This window comes from Equus quagga, unplaced genomic scaffold (assembly GCF_021613505.1).
Source record: "Equus quagga isolate Etosha38 unplaced genomic scaffold, UCLA_HA_Equagga_1.0 205797_RagTag, whole genome shotgun sequence".
In the NCBI taxonomy this organism is placed as follows: domain Eukaryota; kingdom Metazoa; phylum Chordata; class Mammalia; order Perissodactyla; family Equidae; genus Equus; species Equus quagga.
In genome coordinates this window covers 1-13362 of record NW_025798806.1, presented here as the reverse complement: position 1 = coordinate 13362, position 13362 = coordinate 1, and the positions used below count along the sequence as shown (strand labels likewise).

At 52.3% G+C, this 13362-nt stretch overlaps 1 protein-coding gene across 1 annotated transcript; it reads left to right on the top strand.

Moving 5' to 3' along the window:
* The first annotated feature begins 84 nt into the window (after positions 1 to 84).
* Positions 85 to 13327, top strand: LOC124233585 (liprin-alpha-1-like). The gene is made up of 6 exons (XM_046650726.1): positions 85 to 236; positions 1539 to 1601; positions 2660 to 2739; positions 6644 to 6779; positions 9919 to 10142; positions 12795 to 13327. The coding sequence occupies exons 1-6, from the start codon at positions 123 to 125 to the stop codon at positions 13081 to 13083; spliced, it is 906 nt and encodes a 301-aa protein (XP_046506682.1). The 5' UTR covers positions 85 to 122; the 3' UTR covers positions 13084 to 13327.
* The last annotated feature ends 35 nt before the right edge of the window (positions 13328 to 13362 follow it).

Here is a 13362-nt window from a genome sequence, read left to right as displayed (position 1 = left end):
GAGGGCCGGAACAGCCCAGGGATGGCGGCACGGGTGACTCCACGGTGGGGGAAACGATCCTGCCTTTGCTCGCAGTGGCCAGGTTTTTGTTTCTCCTGTTCCAGGCAAGGCAGAGAGAGAAGATGAACGAGGAGCATAACAAACGCCTGTCCGACACCGTCGACAAGCTTCTGTCAGAGTCTGATGAGAGGCTCCAGCTTCATCTCAAAGAGAGGATGGCTGCCCTGGAAGACAAGGTGGGATGTCACACACCTCGCCGAAGGTTTCCCATCCTTTACAAAGAGATCGCCCATGTTCTGCTCCCCGGGAATGCTGCATAATGGTGGTTAACAGCCATTACAGGAAGTAGAAATGACTCTGTAAGGAGGAAAAAGTGACAACTGTTAACCGCTCGCTGAATTAACTTATCGTTTGTTATGTTCTTGCCCAATTTGTGTGTATGGAAGCTTGTTTACCATTCTTATTCTCTAGAGCAGGAGTTGATAAACTGTTTCTATAAAGGGCCAGATAGGAAAAATTTTAGGCTTTTACTAATTATGAGTAATTGAGCAAAATAATTTCATGCCTACTAATAATGAGCATGAAAGCAGCCGTTGATGACATGTGAGTGAGTGACTGTGTTCCAGTAGAACTTTATTGACAGGGACAGGCCCTCGCTTGCCAGCCCCTGCGCTGGAATCTTTTGCTGGGCCCAGCCCTCACCCCTTCGTTGCTTCTGTGGCGGAAGTTAATTTCTGTCTCATTTATAAACATAACGATGTAGGAGAAAGGTTTAAATAAAGGCTTGGATCAACTGAAAGTGTTCCAACTCCTCCCTCTCTCCCTCCATTCGGTTTGGAAAACGTCTGAGCAGGACTCATGCTCCTCTCATCATGGGGACACTTCAGCCATCCCCAGGGTGAAGGAGAGCCCTAGAATTTGTCAGAGAAGCTCTCATGGGCGACATTTGCATTCGGCCTTGGCACGACCTGTCCTGACTGCACGGGTGTCCCTAAAGATAACGGCCAGAGCCTGCCCTGAGGTGGCCACCGTGGTCATGCTCATTCGAGAGAGACCAGTGGTCATTACTAATGATGTGACTTTCCTGTTACACAGAGCCCGTCAGGAAAGGCGTTATCAGAGACCACACAGGATGCTTACCCGTTTCTTCCTTGATCAATGGGCCAACCTTAAGGGAAGAATATTTTTACCTTAGATTTAAACTATACATTTGAAACTTATGTCAGGTTTCCCAAGTGACCGATGAATTGTAAAATCTAAAAGCTGCTATAAACCAGTTTAACTGATAAAGATAAGCCTACACCATGGGCTTGACATGCTTACTTAGAAAAATCCATCAGGGAGGTAGTAGGTTCTGTATTTACAAATTATCATTAGAAGCTGTGATGGTCTCTCTGTTGCATTTCACTCTAATACTGCTCATGAGCACATTCACGTGGCCCCTTTTCTCTGGTACTTTATTATCTTAGAAATGTAGCCATACTATTACGTGGAACGTTTTCAAGAATCAACACTAAAGGACTCTTCATCTTTTGCAGAATTCTCTATTACGAGAAGTTGAAAATGCAAAAAAGCAGTTAGAAGAGACACAACATGATAAGGTACTTAAATCTCTAAATCATTGAGAAATCCGTGAATTGAGCGAGTTCACTGTTGCTGTAACTACTACAGACGTTGGGTGAAGTGGAGTCAAACTTTCCTGCTGTAAGATTTATGGCACTCCTAGAGTTGTGCGTGAATGCGTTTGTGTTGGCGGTGGATGTTAAGTCTGGCAGCGGGTAGGGATCAGAGTTCTGAGTCCTTTCTGGGTTCATTTGGAAGCTAAAACCTTAGCACAAACCTGTCCTCTAGAACTGTGCTGTGCAACAGAAATGTAATGGGAGCCACATGTATAATCTAAAATTTTCTAGTAGCCACATTTAAAACTGTAATATGAAACAGGTGAAATTAGTTTTACTTAACCTGATAGAGTCAAATGTTATTTTATCATGTCATTAATATAAAAGCTAATGAGCTGCTTTACATTCACTTTTTCATAGTGGGTCTTTGAAACCCGCTGTGTGCTTTATAGTTACAGGACATCTCAGTTTGGACCAGCCCCATTCAGGTGCTCAATGGCCACGTGTGGCGAGTGGCTGCTGTATGGGACAGCATAGATCTGGAAGGTTATAGGTGACTTAAAAAGTTTTTTGTCAGTTTTCCTTACTGTTTTGACGTGTACAAAAATGAGATTGGACGTACAAATGAACAAATGATTCATGAATGAATGAATGTGTGCTCGATGTGAGACAAAGACAATACAGAAAGGAAAAAGACAACACAGGGAAGTATGTGCAGTAGAAGGTGAGTATTGTTCGCCTCTCCCCGTCCCCACATCTCTCTACAGAATTAATAATTGTTAATGACTCGGTGTTTCGCCTCTAAAAACAACTCCTTGACTAAGACATGACTTTTTATTCATCAGGGTTTATAAAGCTAATTTGGTGGTCTGAGTGTTTATGTTTACTATAGGACTCTCGGAGAAAACGTTCTCAGAACTAAAATACTTGATATTTATAACTGCTAATTTAACCTGTTATGGTTATGTTCAACGTTTGATGCAAATAATTTTAAATCCTGAAGGAGACAGCTGCAGTGTGTGTCATTTGCTGTTTTGTAGGATCAGCTCGTACTGGACATCGAAGCCTTGAGGGCTGAGCTGGACCAAGCGAGGCTGAGAGGCGCGTCCCTTCACCACGGGTACGGCACTCATGCATTCAGAGACACTCTCCAGCACCTGCTGTGTGTGTACAGGGCGCTCACAGACATGCTCTGGCATCTGCCATGTGCGTACAGGCCACTCACGTGCTCAGAGACGTGCTCCGGCACCTGCCGTGTGTGTACAGGGTGCTCGCACACTCACAGATGCACTCCAGCACCTGCCGTGTGTGTACAGGGTGCTCACACCCTCACAGACACATTCCAGCACCTGCCGTGTGTGTACAGGGCGCTCACAGACACTCTCCAGCACCTGCCGTGTGTGTACAGGGCGCTCACATGCTAACAGACATGCTCCGGCACCTGTCATGTATATACAGGGCACTCTCATGCTCACAGACACACTCCGGCACCTGCCATGTCTGTACAGGGCACTCACATGCTCACAGACGCACTCCAGCACCTGCCATGTGTGTACAGGGCACTCACATGCTCACAGACGCACTCCGGCACCTTCCATGTGTGTACAGGGTGCTCACACACTCACAGACGCACTCCAGCACCTGCTGTGTATGTACAGGGCACTCACATGCTCACAGATGCACTCTGGCACGTGCCATGTGTGTACAGGGTGCTCACGTGCTCACAGCTCCAGCACCTGCCATGTGTGTACAGGGTGCTCACGTGCTCACAGACGTGCTCTGGCACCTGCCGTGTGTGTACGGGGCGCTCAGACATGTTCCAGCGCCTGTCGTATGTGTACAGGGTGCTCACGCGCTCACAGACACGCTCCGGCACCTGCCGTGTGTGTACAGGGTGCTCACATGCTCACAGACATGCTCCAGCACCTGCCATGTGTGTACAGGGCGCTCACATGCTCACAGGCGCACTCTGGCACGTGCCATGTGTGTACAGGGTGCTCACGCACTCACGGACACGCTCCAGCCCCTGCCGTGTGTGTACAGGAGCACATGCAGGCCACAGGGGCAGCCAACTGAACACACTGCCTGGCCTGAGCTCAGGGAGCCTGGAGCTTCGGAGCAGGCCGGAGGGCAGAGGACAGCATCATCCTGAAGGTTAGGTTCTGGTACCTTGGAGGTTCTGGTCACGTCCTTGACTCAACTCAGAACCGCAGGAGGAGGTGGGGCTGGGGACGATTGATTTGTGTCGGGCATATGAGTCTGAGGGACCCGACAGAGCGTGGGCGTGGTGGTGTCGGGATCGGAGGACAGAGCCCAGGGTGCCAGAGGAAGCCCCGTCCACCTGGGAGTGACGGTCGCATCCTCGAGGAGAAAGAGAAGGCCGCGGAGAGCCTGCGCTGCTGGAGCGGGAGGATGCCCTGACCTTCGCGTGTCTGGTGCGGCGCTTGGAGTCTGTATGTTTTTAAGAGGCTGAGAGTTAACGGCGTGGCGCTCGCAGATCTTTCGAGGCGTGACTGGGCCGGCTGCTGCGGGAGTGAGCCCCCTGGCTCGGCGTGAATCTACCAAGTTGCCTGGCATCCTGAGTTTTTCTTCCTCATCGTGGTAGAGGCGGTAATTCTCATTTAGGTGATTTACTTCCTTGTAGAAAATGGTCATCAAGTGAGAGTTACGCTTTAGCAATAGTTATCGAAGTGCTTACCTGGTGGCAGTGACTGAAACACAGGAGACGGGCCCCTGCCTCAAACACGACTCAGGAGGAAGCTCCGAACCTCTGCAGGTGTTCCGGCATTTGCCAAGTTAGGACATCCTGAAGGTTTAGGATATCTTGCGGCTGTCCCTGCCTGACTCACTCCTAGGAACTAGAGGAGAAATCAGCGAGGACAGAGAGGCAGAGCCAGAAGCTTCCCCTGACGCCGAACCCGCTGGAAGGTGGCGTTTCGAGGAGGAGAGTGTGCGCTTCAGAGAGCGAGGTGCAGAGGAGGACCAGTGCAGGGAACAGGCGCTTGCTTTCTGCTTCAGGTCCTCGCTGGTGGAAGGCTCGTGTCGTTAGAGCGCTGCAGGCGGACCCGCTGCTCGGGATTGCAGGCGTGTGTGCGAGGAGGCTCTCACAGGCACGTGGGTGAAGAGGAAGTGGACACGCGTGTGTGACTCTTGTGGAAGTCGAGTCCTGAAGGGAAGGGAGCCGGTGTAGGAGCTTGAGGGGGTGGCAGAGCTGGGGGCAGTTTTTCCGATGGAGACGTCTTGACATGTTTGCCGGTCCCAGGTGTGATGTTAGAGGTGAAAGACAAGGAGAGAAAGGAGCTATTTGCCCTGGTAGTGCAGAGGTGGCAGGAGGGGATGGCCAAGGTCACCTGGGGCGGAGTGGTCTGAAGACAGTGGGCAGGAGAGGCTGCATGCGGAGGGAAGGGCTTTGTTTCAGGGAGGCAAGGCTAGAGGCTGCATGTCAAGTGGCCTAGAAGAGAGGTTGTTGGGAGCTGTAGAAATGGGGGGAAGCCAATCACAGTAGGCGTGGAAGGACCTTGGGTGGACTGAGGAGAAGGGGTCTGGCAGGCAGGGCAGGCTCAGCTCATTTGGTGTGACTCCACGGCGAGATCGGTCATCTTGTTTTTGTGATCTTCTCCATGAGAAAAGGTAGTCTAGATTGAGGAGTGGAAAAGCACGGTGATGGGTGGCCTTCCATAAACAGATTGGCCATATAGAAGAGAGGCTTCAGCAAGTGATCAGCTGCAGGGTGGTGGCGGGTCGGGAGGCAGGTAAGCCTGGGAAGGGGTGTCAGAATCGGGAAGCATTTGTGCTTCCCGAACCATCCAGAGGTACACGCAGGATTTCAGGTGCATCGCTTTCATCTGCCGTTGAACCGTCTCACGGCCCCAGAGCAGTTGGGCTGGAAGTCACCCTGAGGGAGAGTGACAGTGTCGTGAGGAGTAAGGGGTAGAGGAAGTAGGGCTGGGTGTGCTCCAAGGGGAATTCCAGACTTGGAGATCTTCGAACAGGCAGTAAATCTCGTGTAACGCTACAAGAAGGTATTTCTTTAAAAAGATGTCGAGAGGTGTGTACCAAAAGTAGATGAGTTGGCATGTCAGCCTGGCCCTGTCCACGATCGGGTGGGGAGGCTCGAGGGGTCCCCTGTCTAACTGGCTTTAATCAGATGAATGGACTCTGTCTTCTCAGATCGTAAGGCCTCCTGAAAATGAAGGCAGCCAGCCTTCTTTCCGGAGAGCACGGAGGCCCTCGGTGGCGGGCCAGGACTGAGGTGTGGCTGGGGTGCCCACGGTCAGGGCTGAGCGCTGGGCTGGGCTGCGCCCTCCTCGCCTCCGCTCACCAGTTCCTCTCCAGGGCCTCTCCTAGTGACTCTCTTGAGCGTCTCCGTCGCGGGTGCTCAGGGCCCCAGTCACTGGTTCAGGGGAGTGTTTTAGCCGGGCGTGTTGATTGTCTGTCAGTCTGATTGCACGCAGTCTCTGCTTTTGGTTCGGAATCCTCAAAGCGTCCTGCCCAGCCCGGTTCATACCAGCCCGAGCTGTGGTCAGAAGGGCTTCTGCAGCCTCTCCCTCCAAGGGGCCTGTGGGAGCGCTTCAGACAGTGCCACGCAGAGAGAGGAGTGTCGGTGTCCACCAGCCTCACACTGCGGAGCCTGGCACAAATGGGAGAGTGACCGTGGAAGGCCGCAGGTGGGGGTGGGGGTGCTACCTGGTGGGTCGAGGAGAAGGTCGAGCAGAGGCAGGGCTGAGCACCCCTCTGCGGGCCCTGACATGGGTGACGGATGCCTCTTCCACGGCCCAGACAGCTGGACCCCATCCTCTCATCTCCAGGTCTGCAGTGGCAGCACTGGCTTTCCTAGGTATGGAGTGTCCCCGCTGGCGGGGCTGAAAGGCTCAACGCTGGCGGGAGCGACGACAGAGGTGCCCTCCTTGGAGTCCTTTTTCTGTGGAATTACGTGTTTTCCAAATTGACAGCTTCTGGCTTGACTAACAAACTTTAGTTCACTTTTCTTATCTAATAATGACCTTTTGTTTTCCATCTTTCAGCCGACCCCACTTGGGCAGTGTCTCGGATTTCAGGTTCCCTGTGGCAGACGGTCCCGCAGACGCCTCCAGCAGCAGCGCGGTGTTGCGGCGCCCCCAGAAAGGCCGCGTGGCAGCCCTGCGGGATGAGCCATCCAAGGCAAGGGCCTCCGTCCTCGCCGCCCGCGAGCTGCCGGCCCTCGGGCGCGTCTCCTGCTCGTCCCGTGACTTTGACACTTTGGGGATTCCAATGGTCATAGGTCGCCTTCTCTCTTCCCCTCCCCCCATTTTCCTTTTTCTGGCTAAGAGTTTCGTTTTAGGCATGCTTTTTTCTGAAGAACAAGTTCTGATAGAATATGACCTACTCTTAAGTGCAACGTAATGTAATTAGTACGGTTTGGAAGCAGCGATAAGCGTGAATGAATGCGTGTATCCGTCATCTTTTAGTGAGAAGAATTCACATTGGAAAGTTTAAATACCTTCCTACTTCTGTCTGTTTAACAGCACGTCTTTATATACTTCTGCGTATTTTTATTTGCAGCGCCCGTATTCAGTGCACACCTGGTTTGGGCCAGGCGTCATTATAGACTAGGGCTCCAGCAGTGAATACAGGCAGAGAAGATGCCCGCACCGCCACGGCCCACGTCCTAGTGAGGAGCCAGCGTGCGTGAGAAGTACAGTATGGGCTGTGTGTCAGTTTCCTCTCACTGCGGTCACAGGCTGCTGCGAGCTCAGTGGCCTAAAGCAAGGAGCAGTTAGAGTTCACAGGTTCCGTGGGCTCGGGGCTGTGAGCAGGACGGTTGGGGCTCAGTTCTCCTGAGGTTGCAGCCGTCCGGATTCTCACCTGGGGCTGAAGAGTGCACTTCCAGGCTCACTCGCCTGGCTCTGCCTGGCCCCTCTCTGGGGGCTGCTTGAGTGTCCTGGAAAGATGACCGCCAGCTTTGCTCCGGGCTCATTCTGAGAGAGAGCCAGGAGAAAGCCCCAGAGCCTCTGAGGCCCTGGTCTGGAGGCAGCACACCTTCACTTGGGCTGCACTCGGTGCGTTAGAGTGAGTTAGCGAGTCCTGCCCTCACTGTGGGCCAAGGGAGGAGTGTTAGAGAAGTGTGGACGTATATTTAAACCACCACAGGGTTTCCGATGGTCATAAGCAGGGAAAGGAAACCCGGGGTACCCTGAGCTGTAGGAGGGGAATGATAGTTTTCAATAGGGTAGCCAGCGAGGTCTCACAGGGACGGTGACATTTGAGCCAAGGAAGAGAAGGAACCATTTGGAGATATTAGAAGGTCATGCCAACACGATGTGCTGATGGGTTGAATATAGAGTATGAGACAAAGAGGCGAGTGAGGCCCCCGAGGGCCCGGGCTTGAGCAGCTGGAGGCTGGAGGCTGTCTCCTGCGATGAGGAAGACTGCGGGGCAGGGGAGACGAGTGGAGTCTGGCCCTGATCAGGTCGACAGCCCTATCTGCTGTCCAGGTGGACGTGTCAGGTAGGCAGTTGGATATTCTGGCCTGGAACCCAAGAGAGAAGTCTCGACTAGAGATAAAGATGTGGGGGTCATGACCATACAGATGGTGTTTAAAGGTGTAAGATGAGATCAAGTCCAAAGTGGGTGCCTGTTGATAGAGAGGAGCTTCCAGGATACAGCCGTGGGCCACTCCAAAATTGAGAGGTTGGGGAGACTGACAAGGGACCGGCAGGAGACTAAAGAGTGACAAGGAGGTAGGCAGAAACCCGGGACAACGGGGCCTGCAGCCGAGTGAGCGAGATGCTCAGGGAAGAGGGGAGAGCAGCAGACCTGGGCCTGCCGATGGGCCAGACGAGAGGGCGGTGGAGGTCAGTGGCGGACTTCTTAAGGTGGGCGCTTTGATCCTGGAGCAGCTCTGCGGGAGGGGAGGTGAGCAGGAGGAGAGGAGGTGGAGGCGGAGTCGAGGCGGCTCTGGAGACCTTTTACTCATCGGGACGAAGTGCAGTGGTGGCTGGAAGGAGACGTGGCATCCAGGTTCCGTGGGTTCTGGTGTGTTATCTGAAGGAGGGAGAAGGGAGCAAACCTTCTCAGGCTGATGGGAGTGGGCCAGTAGAGAATCGATTACCCCGAGAGAGGAAGGGAACACAGCAGGCGAGCCTGGAGTCAGCCGGAGGGGGTGCGCCTCGTGCCCAGAGGTGGGGCTGGCCTGGGTGGGGGCCCAGGTACCTGGCCGCGACCTCAGATCTTGGGAGAGGAGGTGGAGTGCATGGGTAAAGGCCCGGGGAACGGGGAGATAAACCAGCACGGCATCTCAAGTCTTGTGGTTGCTCTGATGTCGTGTCAGTGAAGTGGGAGGCAGGGCCCTGGGCTCAGTGAGGACGGGAGAGGAAGAGATGGAGGCTTCGAGAGAGGGGCTGAGACAGCCGCACGGGATGGGTCACGTGGCCCCGGCGCGCATGCCTTCTCTGTGCGCATTCTGATTGCACACGGTACCCCTCCATCACGCGAGAGAGGAGTGGCTCGGCACAGAGGAGGCTTTTCTCCGAGAGCCTCAGTTCTCTAGAGAAAGTGGTCCGCCAGCTCGCTCTTCCCTGGGTGTTGAGACGAGTGCGTCCGACGGCTGCCCTGCTGTCTCCTTCTGCCCCTGCCTGCTGCTGTCTGTGCTCGTTCACACCGGGCTCAGAAGAGGGAGGATTGGGGAACTCCAGTGAGGTGTGTTACTCGATAACACTAGTACAGTGGTGTGGCAACTGCAGTGAACACAGCTGCCGTGGATCTAGTGAACTTTTTACTTCCGATTAGCGTGGCTGATCGTGCCGTGTTTTTGTGTGTGTGGTTTTTTTGTTTTTGTTTTTGCTGAGGAAGATTAGCCCTGAGCTAACGTCTATGCCGGTCTTCCTCTGTTTTATATGTGGTTCGCTGCTACAGCGTGGCCAACTAGCAGTGTAGGTCCAAACCCGTGGATTCAGGCCACCGAGGCAGAGTGCACCGAACTTAACCACTATGCCACAGGGCCGGCCCCCCCATGGTGTATTTTTCTAATTTTCAGTTTTTGTTTGCACTCGGTCTTGTCACCATTGTGAATAACGTCATGGAAATGCCTTGTGTCCACAGTGAGATGTGACTGTTACCAGGCAGTCTAAGTAATCGACTGTCCTGCCCCTGAAATACTGCCTGCTTAATACGTGTCAGCAACTTACAAGCATGGCCTATTTTTCCAAAATCTTTTGGGCTTCTATTTAAGATATTTAAGTTTCTGCTAGGTTTACTGTAAGTTGCTGTAACTTGGTTGTTATTTTCCATCTTTGCTGAGATTTGATTTTCTTGTTTCTAGGTACAGACTCTTAATGAACAGGATTGGGAACGTGCCCAACAAGCGAGTGTCCTGGCCAACGTGGTACAGGCCTTCGAGAGTGATGTGGACGCGTCCGACGGCGAAGACGACAGGGACACCATCTTCAGCCCGGCTGGCCTCTTGTCCCCCAGTGGGCAGGCCGATGCCCAGACGCTGGCCATGATGCTTCAGGAGCAGCTGGAGGCCATCAACAAGGAGATCAGGTACGTGGGCTTGTGCATAGCACCACAGACACCAGGCATGTCTCTAAAGAATTGTATGCTACCTAGAACAGTCTGGAACAAATACTGTGGACGGATTCTACGCGTCCATGGTAGTAAACTTAGTTCAATCCTGTTTGAATAGTTTTAAGTTCTGAGGTTGCCCTTGATTGGAAAGTTCAGTTGACCGGGCGTTCTCACCACAGTTGTGGTGTGGGTACACTTGTGTACACAAGATCTTGCAGAAGGGTGAAAGGGGTTCGGTCCGTTCCCCCACGAGCCGATGACACAGCTGGAGAGCGTTGCCGGGGAGCTCAGTGTCCACCTGTGCCGCTCTGGATCCCAGGCCGGGTTCCAGAGACGGCCGGGGTGCAGAGAGCTGAGCGCACATCGGAGGAGGCCTCCCTGCTCCGAAGTGCAGAGGGCAGCTGTGGTGTGGGGCAGGGCACCATGGAGAGCCAGGAGGAGGTGGACTGGCCTGGCGCCCTTGTGGGTAAGAAGCAGGACTCTTTTCACGGGCAGTGCCAGGTGGCGGGTGACTTACGAGGAGAAACGCCGGAGTTCAGTCCACTGGCAAGCGAAGGTGAAACATGCGGTAGGAAGCGGGAGGGAGAGTTTCCTGCCCCCCTCCAGCCTGAGTGTCCCCCAACTCTGAACCCTGCGGGGGGCAGGGAGCTGGGGCAGCGTCCACCTGCCGCTTGTGCCTCCTCCAGCGCTGAGGAGGGCCCTCTTGTGTGTCTTTCAGAGCCTCACGTTTTCAGGTGTGTCACCCAACCACCTGGAACAGAAAGCCGAGGTTTTCAGATTGGCAAATTCCCACTCCTACTTGCATTTTTCTCTGTTAAACTAATAGAATGTGAAAATTGGTTCATTACAAGACAGTGGTCAGGGGCAGGCCCCATGGCCGAGTGGTTAAGTTCACGCGCTCCGCTTTGGCGGCCCTGGATTTCACCAATTTGGATCCTGGGTGCTGACACAGCACCGCTCTTCAGGCCATGTTGAGGCGGCATCCCACATAGCACAACCAGAGGCACTCACAACTAGAATCCAGCACTATGTACTGGGGGCTTTGGGGAGAAGAAGAAGAAGAAAGAAGGCGACGATTGGCAACAGTTGTTAGCTCAGGCGCCCATCTTTAAAAAAAAAAAAAGACAGTGGTCAAAGGATGGTTTGAATCTTAACCTCGTCAGTGTTTCAGAGGTGTTTTCTTTCGAAAGCCTCTTAGCAGTTATAACAGTAAGTTTACAAGACAAAGGGCCGACTGTGGGGTGCAATCCAAAGACTTGCCCGTCTGAGGCGGGGCTGGCCCCGTGGCCGAGTGGTTAAGTTCCTGAGCTCCGCTGCAGGCGGCCCAGTGTTTCGTTGGTTCGGATCCTGGGCGCAGACATGGCACTGCTCATCAAGCCAAAGACTTGCCCGTCCGAGGGGGCATTAAGAGGCCTTAGGTCTGGGGTGCAGGGTGACAGGGAGCCCAAGATCCGCCCTGTCAGGCCTGAGGCAGCCGTGGTCCGGTCCTGCATGCACACAGAGACCAGCCGTGCGCCGGTGACCCTGCAGGAGGTCCGGGCAGAGTTGCTGCCAACATTTTGTTCTTGTCAAGCTGACACAGACGCCAAGTGCCGGTTCCTGCGCAGAGCCTGCGGGAGGGAAGGAGGGGCAGAACTAACTCCAGGGAGAGCTGTAGGCTCTGCAAGGAAGGGGTGTGCGGCCTGCAGTCTGCCTCCGTAAACCACGGTTCGTGTGCTGTGTTCAACCCGGCAGAGCCCGGAAGACTGCCTTTCCCCATTGCTGTGGGAAACACGAAAGGATTATAAACTTCAGCTTTTATTTTTCACAGTGTATTGCTAAGTAAAATGGGTTCTTCTTTATGTAGCAAGTTGACCTGATATAAATGGTAAATTCTGTCCACTGCCTTGGTATCAATAACAGAAAGTACTTTCAGAATATATAAGTAGAACTTTAATTGGACAGGTTACTGCAAGGTTACTACTAATTTAATATTAGAGTAATGATTTGCATAGTCAAATATTAAAACTGCTGTTTAAGCATCCACTATACATTAGGAGAGAAGAGCTTTAATTATGAATTTCCAAATTAATGCAGCATGGTTGACGTGAATTCAGATGAGGCTGGTGGAGAATTCTGTCAAATAATGCTTTTGTTCGAACTCAACCTTTAAAAAAAAAAATCACTGTTTCCGTCTAGTCTAGAGGCTTAAGTGTTTGGAAACTCCTGATTGCTTTGTAAATTGATTTTTTGATTATATCAGAGTTCCCAGTTTCCAGTCAAAAAAACCGATAGGTAAATGTGCAGCTGTGCCCTGAGAAGTGGGAATGTCGGAGCTGTAAAATTCAAACATCGTGTTGTGCAGTAAGAGAGTTGCCAACTAGCCCCTCCAGACTTGTGGGGTACGTAAATAAAATCAAACGCGAGTGATCAGAGATAGTTGGTAAGACTCAGTGGAAGGTGTACTTTGTGCTGTTCCGAAGCCGTGTGTTAAAGAGAGAAAAAGTAGAATGTTTTTGCTGAAGTGTTCATTGTTAGAGCAACCGTCATTGGAGTTTCCTTACAGTAATGCAAGCACCGATTTTTTCATCTGAACCTGTTAATCTGTTTGCTAATAAAGGAAGGATGACTGTTTTGTTTTTACTTTAGGTTGATACAGGAAGAAAAGGAAAACACAGAGCAGCGGGCGGAGGAGATTGAGAGTCGAGTTGGCAGTGGGAGTTTAGACAATCTTGGTCGTTTTAGATCAATGAGCTCCATTCCCCCCTACCCTGCCTCCTCGCTCGCTGGCTCCTCTCCTCCGAACAGTGGCCGGTCCACCCCGCGAAGGATTCCGCACAGCCCAGCTCGGGAGGTGGACAGACTAGGTATCATGACTCTGGTAAGGATTTGTCTTTTCTTGTGCTGTCTCCCCTCGCCCCCGACACACCTGATTTAAGTCTTGGACACAAGGAATATGCTTTATTTTTAACCCGGAAGAAAATCAGGTACATTTGTTACGCTCAGAGGTTTAAGATTTTTAAAACCAGCTCATATTTAATCATTCAACAATAGCATGGTGACAAATTAATTTTAATATTGGGGTGATGCCTGAACTCCAGAGAAGTTTTCACTTGTTCAGCTCTGAGCGTGGTCAGCTCTGCAGGGTTCGGCAGCTAGGGGGATATTTTTGTTTTCCAGCGATAGACAGTGTAACAAAAGTAAATACAGCAGCCAT